Source organism: Drosophila albomicans, chromosome X, assembly GCF_009650485.2.
Source record: "Drosophila albomicans strain 15112-1751.03 chromosome X, ASM965048v2, whole genome shotgun sequence".
Taxonomy (NCBI): domain Eukaryota; kingdom Metazoa; phylum Arthropoda; class Insecta; order Diptera; family Drosophilidae; genus Drosophila; species Drosophila albomicans.
In genome coordinates, this window is record NC_047627.2 from 32,133,194 (window position 1) to 32,159,604 (window position 26,411).

Consider the following 26,411-nt stretch of genomic DNA (forward strand, 5'->3'; position numbering starts at 1 on the left):
CATATATCTGTCTTACTTTCTCGCTTTGCGACACTGTGCACACTTGGATTGTAAATTATGAAGTCCTGTCTGTCGGTAAGTACCTCTCGTTTTTGCCACGCTGCTTAAGCATTAAGCAAGGGTCACAGTCAGAGAGAGGATTAGGCTGACTCCGACCACAGATTATCCTTGCTAAGCGACACGTATCCTTGCAAGGATCTCGCTTGAGTCAGGAATACCGTTTGTCTACTATTTGCACGGGACTATTAAGGAAAATTCCCTATTTTCAAGTCAATGGACAGAGTCTATATCCTTGCGATCCTAGCAATGTGTTTCCCTTGAAAATGTGACAGGATATGCGGCTTATTTTCGAAAAAGAACATTCGTTTGTTAGCCATAACTCGACCAAATCCTTAAGAGTCTAGCAAGGATCTAAATTTCTGTAAGCAAGATTTGCTTTCAAGGATTTTTATTATCCTTGCCAATAATGAATCTGAAAATATTTTAAAAGGTAAGTATAGAAAAAATTGCCAAAAATACATTTGACAATTTAAAAGGTAAGTATAGAAAAATTGCTACAAATTTAAAGGACGATCGTGATGTCCTTTTGTGCAAGGATAATTCTTATTAAATGGAACTGATTGGTGCACTCAAGAGGACAAAAGTCCTTACAGGACCCGAAATAACATGTTTTCAGAAAATAGCGTATATCTCGGCTATATCCTTTTTGATCCTTGCAAGTCTTGTGTCCCTTAAAGCGTATTCGTAAGGACTATTATCCTGCCAAAATTCATGCCGATCGTCCTTGTGGTTCTCGAGTTATCCTGGAATTAATGATTTTCGTATATTTCATTTGGCTAACGAAAAGGAAAAACTACAATTTTGGATGCCAATCGATGGAGGAGGTCCTTACGATTCTAGCAATATGTGTCCTTTGAAAATCCGACAGGATTTGGCCGAGATATAACTGATTTTCGAAAAAGTATCCTAGTCACATCCTCAAAGTATGCTACAAAAAATTTAAATATTTTTAGCGCTTTATTTGAAATTTTGAATGTAAGTATTCTTCTCGAGAAGTGGCTAAAAAGTGTCCAGTCAGCAGTTGAAATACCAGGCGAACATAAATCAGCAGCAAGCAGATGTGCAAAAAGTCACTTGGAAGATCAAATTTGTGTTGCATACTTTTAGGATGGCCCAAGAAATTTCTGATTGCCATTAACATTAACATTGATCCTAAAAGTATGCCACATAATTTTTGAGCAAGCAATGATTTTCTGCACATTTGCTTACTGCTGATTTATGTTCGCCTGGTATTTCAACTGCTGGCCGGACACTTTTAGACTTGAAGTGGGACTTTTTGGGATCCATATCGAGACTATTTTGTTGTAATTCGACTCGATGAAGGTTATAAATTCCTATGACATGTTTAATTACTTAATGAATCTAAAATACTTACTTAAATTAAATCTAAAATAAACTTCTACTTTTGACGTCATCTTACAAGCTGTTGGACTGCAACAACTATAAGTTAGGGTATGTGTTAGTCGGATATGTGTGTGAGCTAGGCAATGCCACTTGTTTTTTTGAATGCTTGCGGTTTTTTTTCTCGAGCTTTTAATCATTTTTAAACAACAACTCAAGTGGCGCGTCTGCACACACAAGTGTTAATGTGTACCCTGGTGTGTTTGTGTGTGTGTGTGTGTCAAAAGCCAAGAGCTGCATATGCAAGTGGCACTCAACACACAAAACATATCCACACTCATACACGCGCACACTTTGCAGCTGCATGCCGAATAAAAATACAAAAACAACAAAATTGTTGCATACCAAAAAGGGGGCTGACGTTGCAACGTCGCCGCCACAAAAGCACTCGAGAAATTTTATTTTTAACGCATAAAGTGCAACGAGTGGCTCCGTCTGACCGACCAACCAAAAGCTGCTGCAGCTTCCTCAACGTCCCTCTCTCTCTCTCCTTCCCTCTTGCCCAGTATCTGCGTGTCTGCGTGCTCGGCAATTTTCATAATTTTCTTTAATTGACGTTAGCGTTTGACTGAATTTAGCACCTCGCTCCCCTCACCACACAAAAAAAACCCTGCTCTTGAATAAAATTTTGTGAGAATGGCAAACTTGATAATTAATTGACATTTAGCTGGCTTTTTAGGCATTCAAATTTGTAAAGTAACATAATATATAAATATAGAGAAAGATATAAGATAAGAGGTGGCATAAATTCTATCATATTTTGATAATCTATTCATTACTTTAATTCTTAACTACATTATCGTTAGTTTGTTATTAGAAATGTGCAAATCTTTGAAGAAATAAGAAAGAAACTATATTTTATTGATATTTAAATAGCTTTTTGAGCATTGATAGATGAAAATTGGGAAATGTTAAGATATTAAGAAGTATAAAACAGTTAAGAGGTGGCATAAATTCGATCATAATTTGATATCCTACATTATCGTTAGTTTGTTATTAGAAATATGCAAATCTTTGAAGAAATAAGAAAGAAACTATATTTTATTGATATTTGAATAGCTTTTTGAGCATTTGAGATATGGAAATTGGCAAATCTTTTAAGAAATAGGAAAGAAAATATATTATATCGATATTTAAATAGCTTTTTGATCATTGATAGATGAAAATGGGCAAATGTTAAGATATTAAGAAGTATAAAACAGTTAAGAGGTTGCATAAATTCGATCATAATTTGATATCCTCTTCATTACTTTAATTCTTAACTACATTAGCGTTAGTTTCTTATTAGAAATATGCAAATCTTTGAAGAAATAAGAAAGAAACCATATTTTATTGATATTCAACAAGCTTTTTGAGCATTTGAGATATGGAAATTGGCAAAACTTTTAAGAAATAAGAAAGAAAATCTTTGAAGAAATAAGAAAGAAACTATATTATATTGATATTTATAGTAAATAGCTTTTTGAGCATTGATAGATGAAAATTGGTAAATGTTAAGATATTAAGATGTACATATAAAACAGTTAAGAGGTGGCACAAATTCGATCATATTTTGATATCCTGTTCATTACTTTAATTAGAAATATACAAATCTTTGAAGAAATAAGAAAGAAACTATATTTTATTGCTTTTTGAGCATTGATAGATGAAAATTGGTAAATGTGTAACATAATATTATATATAAATATAGAGAAAGAAATAAGATAATAGGTGGCATAAATTCGATCATATTTTGATATCCTGTTCATTACATTAATTCTTAACTACATTATTGTAAGTTTGTTATTAGAAATATGCAAATCTTTGAAGAAATAAGGAAGAAAATATATTTTATTGCTTTTTGAGCATTGATAGATGAAAATTGACAAATGTTAAGATATTAAGATGTATAAAACACTTAAGAGGTGGCATAATTCGATCATAATTTGATATCCTGTTCATTACTTTAATTAGAAATATTCAAATCTTTGAAGAAATAAGAAAGAAAATATATTTTATTGCTTTTTGAGCATTGATAGATGAAAATTGGCAAATGTTAAGATATTAAGATGTATAAAACAGTTAAGAGGTGGCATAAATTCGATCATAATTTGTTCATTACATTATTTTTTAACTACATTATCGAAAGTTTGTTATTATAAATATACAAGTCTTTTAAGAAATACTCTATATTAAATTCGAAATTGGGTAATGTTGAACTTGAGATACTCTATCTTAAATTGAGATATCTGAGATTAGTTCGAGCTGCAGCTGCAGCTGCAGCTGCTGCTAGCGTTGCAATCATGTTGTAAATCTTTGAAATGTGCACCATAAAAACTCGCTGTTGCAACTTGTTGTCCTGTTGTTCCTGTTTGCTATTCTTCCACTTCTATGTTACTTCTACCATCTACTTCGCTTGCATCTTGTAGTTTTCGTGTCGTGGTTGTTATTGCTGTTGTTGTTGTTGCTCGTTTTCATTTTGGGGCGCAACACACAAAAGTTGCGCTAGTTTATGAAAAAGTCTTTTGAGCTGTCAAACTGTCCAATTTGTAGATAAAGTTGCAAGAGCGAGGCTTCTTCTTCTTTTTCTTCTTCTTGTTGTTCTTCTGTTACTGCGACTTCTTCATTCCCCTTTTCGCCACAGAACATCAATGCTGCTGCTGTTTGAGCTCTCTGCTTCCTGCAACTTGTTCTTGTTATTTTATCCATTTTTTTTTTTTTTTTTTTGGCTCGCGCTCGTTTTGTGTTGTTTCTCGTTTGCTGCTTAAAGTTTGTGTATCTCTTTAAGGCCTCAAATAAAAAGTTTTGGGGCAACATGTTGTCAAAAAACGACGCAGCATGCTTTTAGGCGTGCGCATAAAATGGCGACCTATGCTCTCACACACACACACACACGGATGTGGAGCCTGAACTGGCAGCATTATGGAAAAGCTTGTTGAAAAGTTGATTTCAATATAAGTTTCTCATTTTGTCCTTTAAGTTGCATGTAATAAGCCGCAGCCGAGCTGAGCTGGGTTGAGATTGAAATTGGAGTTGAGATTGTGGATGGAGCACAACATGATGCTCGTAATAGCTGTCGGCCATTAAACTCTCAAACTTGATTAAACGCTGTCGTGGCAGCTATTAAAACTTTTTTTCCACTTGATTTCAATAGTTTTTCCATCACTTCTGAGGGGGGGAGGAGCGAACAACAGCTTGAAAATTGCCGCCAAACAAGCTGTCGATAAGTGCAATTAAATAGTTTTTCCATATTAATATTAAACAAGTCTCATTTACTTGTTATAAACTTGCCATTCACTACGATAAAAAGCAAAAAATATTCATCGAAGTTGCAGTTTTGCCATCGATAACTTTTGTTTACATTATCGAATTTCAATAATCCTTTCATCCCCTGTTCGCGTGATCACTTGCTAACCCGCTCTAACACACATGTAAGCTGAGCTTTCGCTACATATGCAGTCATACAGCACACACACATGCACACACGCTCTTACCTGCAAAGCTCCACAAATTAATAAATATGTGTATGTGCATATGTATGCAGTGCGGCTTCTTTGCTTCCAGCTGCTCTCATTTTACTTACAAAAATGTATAGTAAGTGTTATTTAGCACAAGTTTGCGAGCATTTTCAATAAGTTGGCAGCAACAATTTTCGAGTCTTCCGCAAACTTTTGCTGCTTCTAGTTCTCTTGCACATTTTGTGCCGCTGCCTCGACTTGGACTGCAACTTCAATAATTTGCGCAGCTCGCGCAAAAATGGTCAACATTAAGTTTACCATGCTCTCTTCATATTCAATGATTCGAGTGCGAGCGAGACACACACACACACAGTCTGGCCTTGTGTTGAGTGAAAGAGAGTGTACGAACGATTTGCTCTAGTTTTTGTTGTTGTTGTTCGACTGTGCTGCTGCAGTGGAGAAGAAGTTGAGAGAGGCAAACTTTTGCAAAATACTTGGGCACAAGTAATAATTACCGTTTTGTATGTGGTCTGATCTTTGGCCGCTCTCCCACTCTCATGCTCTGCTGCCGCTGTTGCTGCTGCTGCGCTGCTTTCATTCGGCCGCTTAGCATGCAAAACACTGTTACAAAATCTGTGCAATGTTTGCCCAGCAGTTTTTGGACACTCACACTCACACACATATGCAGACACCGACAACTCCCTTGTGTACAATGTGTGCGTGTGTGTGTGTGTGGCTCGCACAGCTGCTGTGCATAAAATTGTTGGCGCTCGCGGCAATTTTGTTGCTGCTGCTGCTGCATCACCAAATTTTAAGCAGTAAACTTTGATTATTACACAACACACACATACAGATGGACACACACACAAATGTATATGTAAACGGGGCGTGGCAGTCATAAAATTTATGTCATGCAAAATATGGATTTCAAAATGAATTTATGCGCGTTTCGTATCGCTGCGGCTGTTCTTACTGTGTTTCCCTTGCTCCTCCTCATCCTCCTCTTCATCATCCTTGCGTCCCGCTTTTTGTGTTTAGCCGCAGTTTTGTAAATTTTCGCTCCATTCGCAACAGCAACAGCAACAGCAGCGCCCTCTGGCGCTTTTTGACCATATTTTAAAGCTTGTTGCGTATTTATTAAAAATTTGTATGAGCTTCTGTTATGACCCCTGAAATTATGGGGTGCGGGAAGGGATTGCGAGGGGGAGGGGAGGGGGGGGAAAGGAGCATACACAATATGTAGATAAGAGTGGCCGAGCGCTTAATGCAGGCTTTACGGTTCACTGGCCATTGAGGTAGACCAAATGAATACAAATAATCTCTCTCTCGCCATACAAATCGTTTAGGTGAACAGGGGAACAGGGGGTGGGGAAACTGTCAGTCAACATCAAATAAGTAATCCCCTCTCTGTGCTGCAAATCTGATGAAACGGATGCGACAGATTCGTGAAATGTTTACGATATTACACGAAATAAATTTCGATATCATTATTAATATCGATAAATGAAGAACACATTTTGGGGTTGTTTTTTTTTTTTTTTTTGTTGAATTTGTCTTTTTATTTATATTTATATTTATTTTAATATATATTTTATGTGTTAGGAAAACAATGCAAAATTATATGAAACTTATGTATAAGAACCCTTTTTTGTTTTTCTTTTCTTTTTTGTTTTTTTTTTTTTCGTTTTTTATTTATATCGATCGTAATTGATTACAGTTAGGTAAAATGTGTTAAAATTAATTGGTTTTCTCTTATTATTTTGTTTTTTTTTTTGTTTTTGTTTTGATTTAGCAACTTTTTCGTTCTTTGCAAAATATTTTTAGCATTTGTCGAGATCCTTTCTTCCTATATTTTCTTCTTTTATGTGCGGCGCTTGTAAGAAAATTCTAACGAAATACTTAAAAATATATGTGAAGCATATAAAAAAAAAAAAGAATTACTAAAATAATTAGTTTACACAAAGACGAGCTTGACATACAAAAAAAAGGAATAATAAGCTATCGAAGAAAATCGAAAAAAATACAATATATTTACTATAATAATTAAAATGTAAAATGTTTATAAAATATTTAATACTTTTTGCTTAGGCGAATCAAAAAAAAAAAATAAAATTGGTTTTGGGATTTTCGTTTTGACTCTCATTAAATGGGGGGGCAAGTTTGGGGCTAATTAATTGATTAATGAATTAGTTCACTTTGTTAATGCACTACACGAATTGGTTTAACTTTTTGTCAGTTAGACTATTTAGTGCCTTTTCCTCCCCGGATCGAACATAAAGAAATTCCTTACTGAGCTTGTGCTAAGTGTGTGTGTTAAGCTAATTAAATGAGTCTCACTTAATTTAAACAAATAATGTAAATAAAATGAAATTAATTAATTATTAATTGGCGTGTGTGTGTTAAGCTCATTTAAAATGCATGTTGTATGTGTAGTTGTTTTTTTTTTTTGAGGTTAACTCGAGCGGCGCATGCAAAAAAAAAAGAACAGGGTGTCTCGTGCTGCAGTCAAATGTGGAACTCAGGGGGCAACTGTACCTGTAACTACGTTAGCTATGCGTACGAGTATAACTATTATCGTTTCTTATCTTCTTTTTTTGTTTCGTTTTTCGTTTTGACAATTAATTTCTTAAAATTTTGTTTTGTTTTTCTGTTCATATATTGAAATCGTTTTACGTTTACTTTAATTATTATTAATAATTAATCTCTTTTCTTTTTTATTTTACGTTAATTCTCCTCACTTTTGTTTTGTAATCATTTATTTGCTTTTTTTCTGCTGCAGTAGGATCGTGTAGTGTTGTGTAGTGTCGCGTTGCGTTGCGTTGCAGTGTTGTGTAATGTTGTACAGCTAGAGTACATACAATGCATCTCTGTCGCACACATGCTTTGCTTATGTCTCGTATGAAGTGGTTCGTTTAACATTTAAATCGTAATTAGTTGTAACTGTTTAATTGTAATTGTTATCGATTAATGTAAATTTATTTAGCATACGTATATATATATTTTGTATGCTGCGTGTTTATATATATAGTATGTACGCAATTAATATTCTCTCTTCTCTTCTCTTGCTTTACACATACACATACATATAATATATAGGAGTGGGGAGCGGGGGGAATTATACACACATACATATATGGTAGTTAGAAATCTCTATCTCTATAACATACATCATTCCATCTCCTTCTCATTTTCTGTTTTGTTTTTTAGTTGCGAATGCAAATTAGTACATAATACATTACACTTATCATCATTACATTACATTACAGCTAATGCATACATATTTATATGTACTCTATATATAATTCTGCTTCGATTTCATTTAGTTTATTAAAAAAAAAACACACATTATATTCTCTCTCAAAAAAAAAAAGATATATACTACATACATAATACATATACTATATGTTATGTATATTTTGTGGGATTGAACTATGCCTAAGTATTTACTTGCCGTTTAATTGTAATTGTTTAATTGTAATTTAAATTAATTTAGATATATAAATTTATATATTTATATATGCATATACATACTTTAAATAATTTACAATTTTATAAAACTTTTAACGTGAATTGATTTCTGTATTTTTCTTTCTCTCTCGCATTTCTTGTTGCGTCTTTTGAATAAACTTGTTTCGAGAATTAAAACTTATTATTCGCCTTCCATCTTTCTATATATAATTGTATATATATCTTTTCTTTATATACTTGTATATAGAGTTGCTTAGGTTTATATAAATGTTTTTATATATATAATTATATATGTAATTTATGCATTTTGTACCAAACTAACTAGCCTACACAAAAAAAAAAAAAGATTAGTATATGGTTTATTTAGTATTAAAATGGGATTTTTACATACTGTGTGTTGTGCTAAATATGTATTTTGGGCTTTTCTTTTACTTTTACTTTTTCTGCTACTGTTTCTGCTTCTTTTTCTTCTTGTTGCCTGTCTCTGCTGTTTATGTATTTGCTTTTCGCCTAAATACCACACATATGATATTTAGTATATACTGCATGCATTTTTTTCACGGTTTTCTTTGCTATTTGTTTGTTTGTTGTGTGTGGTTCGTCTTGCTTGATTTCCTTCATTCGTACTCTTCGATTTTGTTTTTGTTTATTACTAAATTCTACATCAGTCGGTTTGGCACACAAGTCACGCTAATTGCGCGGGCGAGATAGAGATAGATAAAGAGTGTGAGAGAGAGAGAGAGTGAGAGAGCAAGTGGCAGAGAGCGTGAATGGTGTTAACGAGAATGCAGTTAACACAGATAACAGTTGTTAAAGCTCCAGCTGCAAGCACTGTTAGTTTACATTAGCTGCCATTCTGCTGTTAGCTCCAGCTGCAATGTTAAAAGCACTGTTAGTTTACATTAGCTGCCTTACTGCTGTTAGTTAGCTGCGATCAGTTGCTGTTAAGCTTGCTGTTACTGTTACTGCTGTTGTTACTGTTACTGCTGCTGTTACTGCTTCTGTTAATGTTACTCCTGCTGTTACTGTTACTGTTACTGCTCCTGTTAATGTTACTCCTACTGTCACTGTCACTGCTCTTATCTCTGCTGCTGCTGTTTCTTTTTCTTTTTCTGCTGCTTCTGCTTCTGCTTCGGTTTCTGATTCTGCTAAAAAGGCATTTCGAATGATGAATTCGTCGTTACGTGGCATTGCTTGTGGCAATGACCAAACTAAACCTCGGTGCCATCCTCGCCCTCATCATCGAACAGCTGACTTGTGCTGCCTTGGCCGCTGCGCGTCGCCGTCACGGACATTTTCTTCTTGGGCTTCGGTGGTGGTCGCGGTGGTATCTTTGCTATCTTCGGCGAGTCCGCGCCTTGCGCTCCATGCGTCGGTGATCCACCCAGAGCACCCGATACAACGGAGGCGGAGACGGACGATGGGGAACCGAGGCCAGCACCGCTGATGCTTGAGCCCGGCAATATCGTGATGCCATGATGCCTGGCTCCATACAATGGCTCCGTCTCCGAGTTGTACAGTTGCTGTTGCTGTTGCTGCTGCTGTTGTTGCTGCAACTGTTGCTGCTGTGCTTGCATCGCCTGCTGTTGCTGGATCAACTCGTGTATCGGCTCATAGATCTTGCTCGCATTCGCCGCCGATGCCACCGACGTCAAACTGGGCGTGGCCGGCAACGGACGATCCCTCATCGTGTACTGTTGCTGCTGTTGCTGTTGCGGCGATGCTGTTGCCACACCTTGAGTGCTTTGTGCCTTGTGCAGATTCAACGTCGAGTTGCCGCCCGCCGTGGTCCGAAGTCCCAAATTATCGTAAACCGGTTCCGCCTGCAACTCCGCCGTAGTCGCAGTGCCCGTCTCGCTGGGATTGGGCGATGTCGGTGATTGGAACTCGCTCAGCTGTGTGGCAGCAGCATGCGATGCTGCTGCGGCAGCGGCTGCCGCTGCACCTGAGGTGCTTGGCGCCCAGCTGGGGACACGCGGCTTGCGGGGAATTGTCATGTAGCCCTGTTTCATCACCACCGCGGTGGCTGGCGAGTAAACAACGGGTGCGGGCAAAAATGGAGATGCTGCTGCTGCCGATTGCTGATGCTGATGCAACAACTGTTGTTGCGCCTGTTGTTGCTGCTGCTGTTGCTGCAACTGATGGCGGCTGTTTGCGGTGGCAATGAGCGCCAGATTGCGTGACTTCGGGTGCTGTAGTGTCATGAATCCGTTGTGTGTGGCCGCCGCAATCGTTGTGGTCCCATAAATGCCGTGCGGTGTCATGTGCGCGTACACGGGACTCGTCAGCGGCGGCGGCGAACGGATTCCGTACAGCACCTGGTCGGGGATGTTCGACTGTGAGGACTGCATCGACGGTGAGGTCGGGGGAACGCGTGCCGGGAACGCTAATAGATCCGGGGGCAAGCTATTGCCGTACGTATCGTCCACATAGGTGTGACGTGATCGGGGCGTCGTTGTTGTGTCCGATAAAGCCACCGAGTGCGTTTCGTCGTCACGCGAGTGATTGGCTGATAAGGAGAAAAGGAAATTGGATTAGAAAGAGAGAATTAGTTGCCTCGATTACCTCAAGGGGTGATATTCGTACAAGTAATGTCAAAACCTATTTTTGAGGAAGCTGAAGAAAGAGCTAAATAATGTAGGGGGACTGAGTCAGAGGAAGAAGAAAGAGCTGTGGGAAAAATAAGAAGATTCAGGTGTAGCAAGGAACTATAGCCATAACGAAGCTCCTGGACATGTTAAGGGGTTTCAATTGGCATGTTTTAGAGGAGTTGGGTCAAGGAGCTCTGAGTAGATAGGAACTAAAGCCATTAGCAGCAGAAATGCAACGATTCCCATTGAAAGAGACAAAGATAATGCTGCATAAGTTCGATTAAAGGGAGTAGGGAATTAAAGCCGTATAAAGTCGAAGGAAGAGTTAGGTATTATAAGCTTGAAGTTTGTAGATAACCTAGAGCAGAAAGAAACTTAGGAACTTAAAAACTCTTCCAAATAGTTGTTCCTAGGGACGAAAAGCTAAGAGCCAGGACTTTAGTTAAAAAGGAACTGCTGTAGAGCAGCTAGACGTCAAATGAGGCTGAGAGCAAAAGAGTAGAAAGACAACCTAAAGAAGTCAAAAAGTAGCTGGGAACTAAAGCCATATGAAGTCGAGGAAAGACCAGGTATTATAAGCTTGAAGCTTGTAGATAACCTAGAGCAGAAAATAGAGAACCTGGGAGTTAAAACCTGCATTTAGGAACTTAAGAACTCTTCCAAATAGTTGGTCCTAGGGACTAAGAGCTAAGAATCAGGACTTTAGGGAAAGAGAAACTGCGGTAGAGCAGCTAGACGTCAAATGAGGTTGAGAGCAAACGAGTAGAAAGACAACCTAATGAAGTCAAAGTTGTAGCGGTAAAAGCGAGGGAAGTTGAAGTTAATGTTGAAGAAGGAGCTGGGAGTTTAGAAGAGTTCTTCAAGAAGGTTTGAGTTCGATGTTAATACGAATTTGGAAGAACGAGTTGGAGGAAATATTTTATTAAGTTGCAATCTGCGTTTGCAATTCTTGTCCACTCAAACTTTTCTTGAGCTGCAAGATTTATGAATGGCTTTGGCATCGAATTGATCTGTTAATTGATTGTGTTCGTGTTTGTAGCTCGTGTCATTGGCTCAATAATCGGTTTGCAATCGAGTTGATAAATCAGTGTCATCGTTGTCAATTGAGCTGTTGTTTATTGGCTGTTGTCCATTCGTTGTTCGATGGTTGAATGCTTGGCTTTTGGCACATGTCATCGATTGTTTTTGCCAAATCGTGGATAAACAAGCAACAATAGAAAGGAGTGGGGGTAGGGAAGGGAATGGGGGGCAAAAGAAGAAAGGAGAAGGAGCAAGGAGGTGAAACAAGAATGAAGTGCATCAATTGCATTCAATTCAATTGGCTTTTCAATTGTCAATTGTCATTGCAATTCAATTGCCAACTGCAATTGCCAATTGGAAATTTAAAGCAAACATCCGCAACCGTTGGTGTTGTTTGTGTTGTTGTTACTGTTGTTGTTGTTGTTGTTGTGGGTGTTGGCTGCTGGTTGTGTTTGCCTTTGTGTTTACCCGGGCTGGCGGCCAATGTTGCCAAATGCGGCGGAAGTAATAGATACAAATGTATCTATACACATGTATGAGGCTGTAAGAGTGTGTGTGTGTGTGTGTGTGTGTGTATGAGTGTGTGTGTAGTGTAGTGAAGTGCATTGCTGTTGCTGTTGTTCGACAAAAAATGCGAATGCGAGCTGAATTGTCGAACTGCTCTGTGGCACTCAACTGGAAATATTCGACAAATAGATCAAATGTGCAATTTACACTGCTGCACACACCACACACACACACACACATACACACACACTCTAACACACACAGCGGCAACACGTCGCCACATCGTTCATTGTGGATGGACAAGCAAACAAGCAAACGAACAAAAAGCTGAAGGGAATTCGCTTGCAGCTTCACCATTTTGTTTGGCCGTTGTTGCACTTGTAATTGCATTTGTAATTGTTGCAACATGAACAAATCGCGCCCATTACAAAGCACTGCACAACAAAATCCCATTCGCAACATTCACAAACAGCCTCAAAATCAAGCACTGCTGACAAAGCGCCTGAATGTGCACTGAAAATGTCAGCTGCTGAAAAGACAGTTTAAAATTCAAAAGTCGCTTGAATTTGTTGTTGTTTCATCTCATTCTTGATTTGAAGTGTATTTAAAAAGCAGCTGATTAAGCTGTAGAAACTGAATTAGTTGAAATAAATAGAAGAAACCGAGAAAACAACTAAGGAAAAGTCAGCTGACAACAGTATGAAACAAGTAAGAAAGCTACAATCGAGTGTACTCGACGCTTTTTATGCGATTTTTTTGATTTGCGGGGGCGGAAGTGGGCGTGGCAAAAATTTGAAACAATCTTGATCTGCGGGCAAACATAACAAATGCTGTCGAAAAAAAATTATAGCTCTATCTCTTATAGTCTCTGAGATCTAGGTGTTCATACAGACAGACGGACAGACACACAGACGGACAGACGGCTCGTCTCGGCTGTTGACGCTAATCAAGAATATATATACTTTATAGGGTCGGAGATGCCTCGTTCTACCTGTTCCATACATTTCCTGCCGACACAAAGTTATAATACCCTTCTACCCTATGAGTAGCGGGTATAAAAAATGGTGTAATTTTTTTTTTTAACATTTGATTACGAATTGCTTTAGGTCTTTGAGGTGGGTCATAAATGGTGAAATCAGATAAAGAATTAAACCAAAGTTTAGCTAGTTTTAGTTATTCAATAAACAATTGGTTAAGTCGTAGGCTACTAATCGGAAATTCTCGGAGTTGTTAGCAAGATGAAAATGTCATGTCTTCATTTGGGATTTATCCTAACTACTTGTATTATAATAACCATTTCTTTTAACACTTACCGTATGCCGTCTCGTCGAGCAGCGTCTTCTTGATCTCATGTCCATCGTCGCCACCGTCAACGCTCTCGATGTCGGTGCGTCGTGGCGGCTTCTCCACGGGATTCACTTCGTTGAGGAGGCTCTTTTGCATCTCCATAATGACCGAACCCTCCAGCATGGAGCTGTTATGCGTCTTATCCAGTTTGCACGAGATTAAACCATCACCGATGGTGTTGTCCTTCTGATAGGTCTTAATGTGACGACAATACCAGAACAGGCCCAATACCAGAAATATCAGCACCACCAAAACGGTGGTGGCAATGACGCAAATGAACAAAAAGATGCTCGTCTGTTGATCGCTGGTCGAGGCGCCAATTGCCCCGCTCATGCCCAGGCTAAGACCATCCGAATTCCCTGTGATGGCCATGTGATCACCGTTGATCATCAGATGAAACTCCCCGTCGGCTTTCCCTCCGCGATTGTCGGCCACACAGATGTAGATGCCCTTGTCCGAGGATCGGACATTGTAGATGTGCAGCTCGGAGACAACGATCTTGGTCAACTTTTGTTGCACCGTCGACTGCACCTCGTTGGTGTTGATGCGCACATGGGGATCATTGTGGCTGGGATTGAGCTGACGCTTGTTGTAGATCCAGGTGACATTCGGGAGCGGACTGCCCATGAACTGGCATGGAAGAGTAATATTTCCCCGATTGCTCTCCACATGGTTGAGCACCTCACCGAGCAGACGCGGCCGGCAGGCGAAATTCTCCGAGGGAACCTCGCTCCACAGTTTGCCACGCAGTTGCGGAGGATCGTGACAATCGGTGGGTGGCGTGTACAGACGATTGGCAATGGTAAAGTCCCGAAACTCCTGAAGTTCACAGCTGCAGTTCCATGCATTTCCCTGCAGCGAGAGATAATTTAATTTCGGTAGATCCGCAAACGTTTCCTTGCTCAAATGCGTCAGTTTATTGCTCTCCAGCGATATGGATTTGAGCAGATCGAGACGACCAAAGACGTTCAGTTGGACCTGCTTCAGGCGGTTGTTGTTGAACTCGACACGCGACAGGAAATGCAATTTGGTAAAGAGACCGCTCTCGAGGACTTCGATCTCGTTGTTGTTGATGATCACGTTGCGCAACTTGTCGAGGCTCTTGAACGTATTCGGATGCAGCTCCCGGATGTGATTGTTCGACATGTCCAGCTCGATGAGGATGGTGAGGCCGCGGAATGCGTCGCGATTCACCTCCTGAATGGTGCAATTGCGCAAATACAATTTGTGGAGATTTTGTAGACCCGCCAGCTGGAATTCCTCGTTGCGAAGCTCGGCCATTTGATTATGGGAGAAGTCAATCACTTGCATTTCGTTGCTCATGTTTTGGGGGATCTTAATCAGTTTCTTGCCCTTGCAGTCGGCGGTCTTTTTGCCCGAATTCCAATGACAATGGCAATTGCTGCAGTTCTGTATCCAGTCGGGATGCGTGTTGCCCACTGTCGCCTCTGTTAGCAGCAGCAGCAGCACTGTTAGCTGCGTTAACAGCAGCGTTAACAGCGGCAGCCTCATTTTTGTTTTTCTCTCTCTTTGCTTCACACACACTCTCGCACACTCACACACACGCACCAAGCAAAGCTTGGCTTGAGCGTCGCCTTGATCTCAGCGTATTAGCGCTCTCTCTCGCTCTCTCTCTGTCTCGCTTGGCGTTCAGCTTTTTAATCCTTTTGTTAATTTGATTCGTGTGCTTCCCTTTCGCTTTCCTTCGCCTTACTCTTGTTGTTGTTTGCGACAGCTAAAACTGTGATTAATTAATGCAACCCTTTTTGTTGTTGTGGTTTTCGCTTGTTCTCCTTCTTCGTCTCCTTCTTCTTATTGTTGTTGTGGGCAATTAGCAGTGCAGTTTCCAGCTGAAAAGAAATGCGCAACAAAGCAAGAAAAAAGAAATAACTGCGGTTAGCTTTGGTCTGCATACGTGCGACAGAGACAGCAATAGCTGCTTATACATATAGAGATTAAATAAAAAAAAAAGAGAAAAAGTTGTTTGCTAGGGTTCAAAAAGGTAACCAAAACACCTGGAACAATTGAACAATGCTCCAACCAAGCAAAAAAAAAAAAGCAGAAAAAAAGTAAAGGGATCATCCCTGGGCGCCAACAACAGCTTAATATCATTCACACTAGACTAGAGATGTGTCAAAGGTCAAAGAAGTAAAACTTGGGATTTCCAATTAGCCAAGTGAAATATAATACTAAAATAGTTGATTGATTTGAATGTAGTTAATTTATTAAATCAATTTATTTTATTATATGTATTTCTATTCTTCTTCTATTATTATTGTTATTTTAAGCAATGCAATTTGAAATATGTACAAATTTGCTGTTCTATTTACATACATTGCGTTTGTTGTGTTGCTTACGTGACGTAAGACGCAACGTCTTGAGTTACGTATCGCGTGCTTAGTTGATTAATTGTGACAAATGGCGTTAAGCTCAGTTTACGTACTTCATTACGTTATTCAATTAACGTCACGTGCTGAGCAGTAAATGATGCGGCAGCATAACGAATGAGAATGAGAGACGAAGCGTGTGAGAAAGGGGTTGGTTGGGGGAGGAGGGAGCACAACACGAAAGCTAAGCAAATGACGCAAAACCGCGGCTGACAATGCCAACAACAACAACAACAACAACTACAACTACAACAAAAGGCCGCCGTAAAGTGAGAGACAAAGGATGACGAAGAAAGTTCGCTTCTGTTTGAATTGCCTCTTGCCATCTCTCTCTCACACTCACACTCACGACCCCATTCATGGCTGCTGTTCAGGTTGCCAGTGAGTTGATTAATGAAAATGCTGTTAAAGTGTGACACTTTGCGGTACCTAACTGTCTTTGCCACGCCCACCTGCTGGGTGCGGCGAGGATGCTAGCTTTAACCTTCAAATTGAGTGGGCGGCTGCCTTTTGTGCTGTTGTTGTTGTTGTTGCTTCTTCTTCTTCTCTTTGGACAAAAGTGTGAACAAGACAAGACGACACAACAATCTGTGACCCGTTCAAATTCCCCCCCTCTCTCTCTCTCTCGCTTCTCCCTTCTTTCGCATTTATTTCTTGCATTGTTTGTTTGTTGGCCTTAATTAAACAAAGTTGTTGTTGTTTTGGTCAGACAAAAAAGGCAATGAAAAAGAACGAGAAAAAGCAGAGACCAAGGCATGAAAATGCCAAAAACCAAATGAATTATTTATTAATAACAATTGCAGCAGGAACCACATGAACTACCACAACAACAACAACAACTGTAAATTAGTATGGTCGAATGTTGAAATTGCAACTGCAACGGCAACAAATGAAACTTGCGGTTTTTCTGACAAACAACATAACGGCGGCCTTTTTCTTTACTCCTCTCGTATCTGCTCTCTTCTCTCCGCTCTCCGCTCTCAGCACGACACTTCGTTTGCTCTTTTGCTCTGCGGCTGTGTCTGTTAAGCTGCTGTTAAGCTTTACTTCTGTCCGCAAATACGTGAGCACATGTGTGTGCGTGTGTGTGTGCGTGTTTGTGTGTGTGCAAGCATTTGTGTCTGTTAGCTTCATACTTGAACTCACATTGACATGCTCTTCATCTATGATAGCTATATGCAGAGTCACTTAGCTAACAGATAAAGCTTAAGTGGAGTCAGAAAAACTAGTCGAAAATATTTTGTACTAAAATTTGTTTGCTTGAAGTGAAAATTGATTTGATTTTTATATATTTTTTTTACACGTTCAACTATTTTTATTATTTATTTATTTATTATTATTTTATTATTTATTATTATTTTATTTGCATATTTGTATGAGTTCATTTCATTATATTATTTTATATTCCATGTTCTAATTTCAATTTATTTATCAGCATAAAGGATTAGATTATAAATGAGTTTGGGTTTCATCTTTAGTAGCAATTAATGCAAAATTAGATATGAATTATGTTATTAATAATTCATTCAATTATTTGCATTGGTTTGTGTATTTTGTATTATTTATTTGTATTTGCTCATTATAGATTTAAATTTCGATTCACTTATTTGCATTTGTTTAGCTGTGTTTATTTTGTATTTGTATAACTTAATGTGTTCTTATTTGTTTATCCAAGTGAAGTAAGTGTTTATTAAAAAACAATTGCATTGGGTTAAAGTATTTCTAAAATAGATTTGGCTGATTTGAGAGTGGAACTGTTGAAAATCGAAAGCACATTTGCTTGATCAAAACTCGGGCATGTTTCATGTTTGCATTTGATTGGCGAACCAAGAAAGTTGCAACGGAGGGAGGCGGGGTGGTTAACTCCCCCTCCCACTTTCCTTTGCCAGTGCAAACTGTAAACTTTTGCGCAGAAACATCATCAGAGTAAATTCATCGATTTCATCGCACAAAAACTTACACATAAGGCGAACGTCTGGCAAAAAAAAAAGTGTAGCATACTTTTGGGTAGTCGTAAGTAAATAGAGCATTTGGCAGTCGTCTATGCTGCGTGTTGTTGCTTTTGTGGCGAGTGATTGCCAAGCATTTACTTCTGTATTTTTCTTATTTTTTTTTGCTCCTATTTTTTTCGTTGTTGTCGCCGTTGTCGTTGCTTTTGCTTTTTGTTCTTGTTGTTGTTGTGTCAGCGTTTTTCTCGATTTCTGTTGCTGTAGTTGTTGTTGTTGTCTGTTTTTGCGCACAGCCAAAGAGCGTCGAGTGAAGGGAAGGGAGACGGCGGGTAGCGAAGCGAGAGCGCAGAAAAAAAAACCTCAAAACAAATTAAATATGCAAATAAAAGAAAAATGCTGCAATTTTGCGCTTTGTTAAATATTTGCTCAATGGTTTTCTCCTTTTGCTTCTCGTTTTTTTTTTGTTTTTTGTTTTTCACTTCTCTGTGTATTTCGTTTGTTATTGCTGTTGCATAGCTTACAAGTAAACACACACACACACACACACACACACTCCTCCCTAATTCCTCTACTTCCATTGTCCATTTCATTCACTCGACAGCAAAACACCCTGTTTACAGCCTACACACGCTAGATGGCGCTAGCTGCATTTGCAGTGCACTGTGCTTTGCTTTCACTGTGACTGCCAAAAATCTTTGCAATTAGTAAACAACTTTTAACTGGTTCATTATTATTTGTAATCAAAATTAAATAAATAAAAAAGTAATACAAATTAAATTACGATTCGTAATACGGAATTCAGAACTAATCAATTAATTTATTGAAGTTAAACTTTTAAATAAGGCAACATATTTCAAGACCACTTCAATTCCTAATTCGCAAACTTTTAAATAATGACAACATATTTCAAAACTACTTCAATTTCTGATTCGTAAACTTGTAAGTAATGATAATATATTCTAAATCTAAATCTAAATCTATTTCTATTTCAAATTCTTTTCATACGCACTTTACAGGGTATAAAAAGATGAAAATCATAAAAATAAAAGCTTTATTTTTGTTTAGTTTCTTTGCTTTTTTTTTTAGAGGGCCTCCATGTCTATTTGTAGTCCAGTGTATTTTGTGGAGAGAGAGACGGAAATAGAGACAGAGAGAGAGAGCGCAGGAGAGCAGCTTTGTTTAAATGTTTACTTAATTTAAATGTGAATTTGGTTGCTGTTGTTGTTGTGCTTATCAAAGGAGAGGAGAACGCAATATTATCTGAAGTACTTGCCAAATGGATGGCGTATTAAAGTGTAAGTGTAAGTGAAAGTGAAAGTGAAAGTGCTTTGCCTCGCTACTCGCTTCCTGTTGTGTCCTGCTATCCTTTTTGCCTGGCGATAATATCGCAAGTAGGGGGCGTGGCAAATGGCTCCCATTCTCCCTCTCTCTCTCTGTCTCTCACTTAATTGTGGCGACAATTTGCGATAACGATTTGGGTGCCCGTTTTCCTAATGTCCCAATTTGTGTATTGTTTGTGTGTGTGTGTGGCGCCCTCTAGCGGCCATTTGGGCAGCCGCTGCCGTCGCCCGTTTGACACGCCCACTTTTTGCCTCTCCATTTCAAGCAAGTGCTGTGTAACGATTGTTACATTTCTACTCTCTGTCATTTTATTGCCATTTGCGGTTGTAATTGCTATATGCTGTCACGCCCCCTACGCCCCTGTCCCCTGTCTCGACGCCCGCAGCACTTTGCATAGGGGCTGACGCTAAAAGGGGGGCGGGGTCGCTTGTCTATTGTCAGCTTAAATCGATTTGAACAAATTTAATTGCTTTGGTTTTTGGTTTCGCCTTTACTTTTTTTTTTATGTTTTTTTCGCTGTTGTCCATTTGTGTATTGGGCATACCCTGTAGTAGAGAGAAACGAGCATGCTCGACTTGTAACCCAAATAAAAGACTTATACAAAGCCAGACTTCTTAATGCTCTTTTTACAGGGTATCTTTGCTGCCTCGCATAAACGAGTTGCATAACTTTTTTATGCTATTACCAATTGCCAATTGCTTTTTAAGTGTCTTTCGATTGCTGTTGTTGTTGCTCTTGTTGTGTGTCAAAAGTTGTTGAACCGTCAACAACAGCAACAACAACAACAAGAATGGCAAACAAACAACTGCGATTTCACAGTCATCAACAATTTGTTGCCAAATGAAGCGCATTTCTTCTTCTGTTTCTTTCTCTTTCTTCACTCGCCATTTTCCGTTTTTATTATATTTCTATTTTTTCACATTGTTTTTTTGCCATGTTTTTTAATGTTGTTGTTATATTTTTTTTATGGCTGCCCAATATAAATATTTAACAATGCGTAGAATACGAGAATGGTTATTTGCCATTCCAATGAAGAAGAAGAAGAAGAAGCACCCCAAACAACGAACCTGAAACTCAAGCTGAAATCGAAACCGAAACCGAAACTTGAAACGACCAAATAAAAAGAAGAAGAGAACAACAGCACAGCAACAGCAACAACTATAAGCAGAAGAAGGGGAAGAAGCGACAGTGTAAAGAAAAAAACAAAGGAGAAGACGAAGAAGAAGAAGAGGTACAAAGTCGTAAGCTGTAAGCTAAAAGCCTATTTGCAAATTGTTTCATGTTACATTTGCCGCCGAGTTTCGCTCGGTTAATTCGATGGCCAATGGTCAAGGCAACAGCCCAAGGCAAGCAACGTTCAAAAGGGTGTAGAAAAAGAGAGAACCGAAGAGAGAGACAGAGAGAGAGAGAGAGAGAGAGAGAGAGAGAGAGAGAGAGAGAGAGAGAGAGAAGGCGAAAAAGTGGAAAAATGCTTGAACAAAAGCTGAATTTGTTGGACCGGCGATCGAGGAAGATTCGGTTTAAACAGAATAATTTTATATGGATAATTCTCTTGCGGAATTTGACACTGTTTAAATATACATAGATTATTCTTAAATTTTTAATTTACGCTTCGAATTCTCAAACAGTTAAGACAGGTTTGAATTCTTAATCGTAATTATATCTAAACTTTTTTAAAGTTCTGAATTAGCACAATATTTGCTGTTTTATAATTCGTTTACATTTTGGCTTAAAAATTCGTTAATTTTTTGGTTTCTTTATTTCAAAACTGAAAAAAAATAATTTCAAAATCATTCTTAGCTTTAATTTAATTGCTAATCAAGGGCTACGAGATGCATCTTTACACAAAATAATAAAGTATTTTGTTATATGTTTTTTTGATAGAGAATTGCCCATATTTAAATATAGTAAAAAGTTAAGAAATTTAAATAACTGAAATTTCACATTGAAGATTGACTTAAATCACAAATATTCTGTAACGAATTTGATCAAAGAAGATTATTCTTCAACAGAAGAATATCATATTTAAATATAGTAAAACCAATTGCTTAACATATCAACAATCAGTCAAGAAACGGAAATTATGAAAAACAAATTTAAAACTGACTTTCGAAATGAAATCTATTGAAATACACCAATTTGGTATTTCTCATTACAAAAGATTCTTGACCAACCGTAAGCTGGTCACACTAAAAGTGTTTCGCTCTCTGCTTTTTATGTTCTCTTCCCTTTTGATTTTTGACTTAGAACGGACAAGTTGTATCTTGAAATAAGTGAAGAAATATAACAAAACATAAAACATATAACAAACAGTCGTGTTATTATTTAATTTAATTGATTCTGGGAAGCCTTTTTACAATAAAATCTCAACTATTTAATATTGAATTTCTATTATAATCAAAATTGAATTGAATTGAAGAAGATTATTTTTAAAGAGAATATCATATTTAAATATAGTAAAATCAATCTGTGAAGAATCTGAAATTCACAATGCAGAACAAATTTATAATTGACTATGAGCATGAAATAACAAATATTCTATATTGAATAACAGTACCGTAATCAAATAATCTTTATAAAATATTTGGCCAACAATTTTGCAAAGTATTTGCACTTGCAATTGCGCATTTAATTTAACTGCGAAAATATTGTTTCGATGGGCGAACATTACGACGGCAATTACATTTATTTATTGCCTAATTTCCCTCAAAAATATTTGGCAAAGTAATTAAGTTGAATTTTTATGAATTTTTGCTGCCATATAAATATAGAAAAATAGCTTAACAGCTCGAGCCACGCACATATTTGTGCATATATTTATTAAGTGTTGAATAAAAACCGTTCACATCATTGAATAAATTAGTTTGTCTACAGTGAACTAGTTCGTTTATTCCAGAAGAATTTGTTCACCTAGGAATATTTTACCATGTTCAATAAATTAACTAAATCACTTTTAAATAGTGAACTAGTTCGTGTATTCCAATTTGGAACGAATGAAAAGAACGATAAAAAAATCAGACCTAATCAAATACATGCTGTCTTAACAGTTTGAGAATTCGAAGCGTAAATTGAAAAATCTGCGTGCAAAGGAGTTTATCAATGTGTTAGAAAGAGACAAAGAGAGGTAGATTGTTTATAGGTGTGTGCGTGCGTAACTCAGTCTCTGTATTTGCAACATTTCGATTTCTACCTTCGATTTTTTCTTGAATTTTTTTTTTTCTTTTTTTGTTCATTCTGTTCTTTGGTGTTGCTGTGGATTTGGTTAACACAAACGGATGCAAACCGTGCTGGATGATGATGGCTGATGGCATCATCTGTGTGCTGCTTGTGCTGCATGCCACAAAAGGTGGCACGCCGAATTTCCCAGCCGGAAATTTGAAAACTTCCCACGAGCGAGCGATAGCGATGGAGCGGAAGAGAGAGAGAGAGAGAGAGCGGAGGAGACTGACTGCCTGCCTGGCTGCATCGAAATCTGGCATGGTGTGTTGCAAGGCGTGTGGCATGCCACCAGCAGACACTGCTCCATCTGATGAGAGCTGATGCAACTCAATCTCAATCTGCTTCTGCATCTCCATAGACTAGACTTTATCTCCATCTGCATTGCCAACTCACTCGCTCTCTCTCTCGCTCTCTCTCTCTTCCTCTCTCTATCTCTTTCCCTCTGTACATCTATTGCATTCTCTGTCGATTTCTATATTGCATCTTCCAGTATTGAGGACCTTTGCTGCACTTGGCAATTCCAATCATTGTCGCCGCATTTTGTGGCAACATCATCATCATTGCAACCTTTCCCTCTCTCGCTCTCGCTCTCTCTCTCTTTCTCTGTCTAGAAATATAAGGGTTTTGCTTGCTGTTTTGATAACTTGTTTCAGTCGACAACTTCTGGCGGCTGTTGCAGCTGCACTTGCTGCTGCCACAAGCGACAAGCGACAAGCTTTGGCGCTCTAATCAAATATTCAATTTCTAGCACTATCCACAATTTCTCCTTCTTTTTTCTTGAGAGGAAAACTGAGCTGTCGCTGGACACGCCCTTTTTCAATTTGCAACAGCAAGTGCTGCATGTGTGTGTCTGTGTGTGTGTGTGTGTGTGTGTGTGTGTGTGTGTGTGTGTGTGTGTGGGTGCGACGCTGGCAACTCTGGCAAAGTAATCAAAAGCTCAGAAAAAAAAACATTAAAAAAAGAAAAATTAATATAACAAAGTCTGCTCGACTAACAGATACTTGTTAAGCAGCCAGTAGAAGAGTGAGAAGAAACTTGGGTATAAGTGTTTTGAACGTATAAGAGTTGTAGCTATAGAAGTGATAGCTCAATGTGAATAAAATGATTAACTAAATATATTCATTTTGTATTGTAAATAGCAAATAAATGCATAAAAGTTGGCAAGACAGTGAATAAGCAGTAATATAAGTAAGCCATTTTATAAGTGGTTGTATAAGACAGAGAAGAAAAGAGCAGTAATAAAATATATAGAAAAGACAGTAATTTAAACCATTGTATAAGTAGTAGTATAAGTGGGAGTATACGTATACGTATACGGCAAAATAGAAGTACGCATAATATAAGCCATATTCGAAGTGGGAAGAATTAGTTGCGATCAAACTCATAAATTGTCATAAATTGGTAGCATAATCCGTAGAAGACAGTAGCTTAACTCACGGTATAAGTCAGAGAATTATCTGTAGTATAAGTTGGAGTATAAAATATAAGCCATATCAGAAGTGGTTGTATAAGATAGGGAAGACTTAGTAGATACTCTCCAAGTGTTCGATTTAATTTGAAGTCGGTCCTCTAACTCGTTGTATAAGTAGCAGTATAAGTCAGAGAATAATCAGTAGTAGAAGTTGGAGTATGCATATGTGTATAAACTAAAATATAAGCCATATTAGAAGTGGTTGAATAAGATAGGGAAGACTTAGTAGATACTCTCCAAGTGTTCGATTTAATTTGAAGTCGTTCGTCTAACTCGTTGTATAAGTAGCAGTATAAGTCAAAGAATAATCAGTAGTAGAAGTTGGAGTATGCATATGCGTATGAGATAAAATATAAGTAGGCATAACATAAGCCATTTTATAAGTGTAAGTGTTTTATAAGTTGTATATGACAAGGAAAAAATAGTTGTAGTTAAATTGGTAGCCAGTAGTTTAACTGTATAAGTAGCAGTATAAGTCAATATCAGTAGTAGTCAGAATCAGTAGTAGAAGTTGGAGTATGCATTTGTATATAAGCTAAAATATAAGCCATATTAGAATTGGTTCCGCAACACAGAGAAGAATTTGCTGTACTCTAAGTAAAAGAGTAATTTGGAAGTTGAATAAATAGAAGTATAAGTCAGATTAGAAGATGTGACTACAAGTCACAGTATAAGTTTTAGTCTAAGCAACCCTATTCAAACTAGCTGCGGGGTAAAGTATAGAATAGTGTAAAAGTAAAGACCATTTTTCCCCCAGTCGCAGCAACAGGCAGAGCAGACAAAACTTTCACTCTCGTCGAAGGTTCTGGCCCCCCCCCCCTTCGCGTTCCCCTTGAATTGCACTTAAGCGGGGCATGAGGAAGATGATGGAACGAGTGTGGGGGAAGGGGAAAGGCAAGGGGAGGTTAGCTGGTGGTTTTAGCCTGGCTGCCAACTTATTTTGCGCAAATTTCATTTGAGTTAAGTTCGCGCCCTCGTCCGAGTTTGAGTTGAGTTCGAGTGATTGAAGTGGCTGCCGCAGGGTGGCAAAGGATCCGCGTCAAGATGACTAAAAAGAGAAAGAGAGAGAGAGAGAGAGAGAGAGAGAGAGAGAGGGGAGAGAAGCAGAGAGAAGAGAAGGAGAACCAGGTGCTGTTGGCAAAACTTTGAATTTAATTTGGCGCTTGTCTAGACAACGCTGCTATTCGGAACGTTTGCTTTATGTTTTAACTCAACTATGTACGTGGTTCGACTTGATTGGAATTGTCCTGGCTGTCTCCTGTCTCTTTCTCGACAGTGGCCAGCGGCCACTGAAACTTTGGTCAGTTGGCAGAGTGAATGGGGCACGTGTTGGGCATAAGATGCTGCCACTTTGATTGCAGCTATTTATGACGCCAGTTCTTCGATTCCCCAGAGAGAGAACTAAGCAACAGCAACAGTGACGACGATGATGCTGATGATGAAGTGATGATGGTTCGCTTGCTCTCTCTCTCTCTCTCTCTCTTTATCTACTCCTTACAGCTTCCATTTCTCCGCCCACTTGAAAGCACTGACAATGTAATCCCCCATGGGATGAAACGCAAACAAATTGAACGCACACAAATTGCCAGCATCTCATTTACATAATGCAGTCACTGCTAAGCAGAGCTGCGAACAGAACAGCGCTGTTAACATAACAGTGCTGTTAAAGCTTAACATATTCTGTCGTTCTGTCCGTCCGTCGGTTTTAATGCGAATTTCTCGAAGAATATGCGAATTGTTGATCTCGTTTTAAAATTCTAAACTAGTCAACTTTAATGTCTAACGAATTTATACTAAAACGCTCAGTATAGTTATTCAATTGCAATTTCTGAGTGTGAGAGCGACTAGAATTTGATTTAATTCAAAGTTTTACTTTATATTTAGATGCTGAACTATTATGCCAAGTTGTTTTAGTAACAATTTTTCAACAAAAAAAGTTTGTTTAAAATTCTAACTTGAGTTTCACAGCAGCTGAACTGCTGATTAAGCCTGTTGTCTCTCTCACTTAGCTACTTGTTAGAGTTCGTCACACGGCTCTAATTTAGTTGTCTTCATACGACATTAAGTTTATGTTCTTGTTTTTCTCCGAGTTTAATGGAAACGCAGCTGTTTCAGCTGATGGAAGATGCTTGCTGGGCAGATGACATGCGGCACACATATAGCTCCTTAAATTGATTGATTGATGAGCACTGCACGACATGCATAGCGAGAGA

General features: G+C 38.2%; 1 protein-coding gene across 3 annotated transcripts in view; it reads right to left on the reverse strand.

Annotated features, from left to right (window-relative positions):
• Nucleotides 1-6,643: 6,643 nt before the first annotated feature.
• The window catches only part of LOC117578314 (uncharacterized), a 248,952-nt gene continuing 229,184 nt past the window's right edge, over nt 6,644-26,411 (reverse strand). For 2 of the 3 annotated variants that reach the window (XM_034263768.2, XM_052008671.1), the window contains 2 exons: nt 13,798-15,681; nt 6,644-10,875 (listed from right to left, as the gene is read on the reverse strand). In XM_034263768.2, the coding sequence (XP_034119659.2) occupies nt 9,578-10,875; nt 13,798-15,343 (2,844 nt within the window). In that variant the 5' untranslated portion in view covers nt 15,344-15,681 and the 3' untranslated portion in view covers nt 6,644-9,577. The remainder of the gene's footprint in view (nt 10,876-13,797; nt 15,682-26,411) is intronic. The other variant, XR_007955692.1, reaches the window with a different exon arrangement.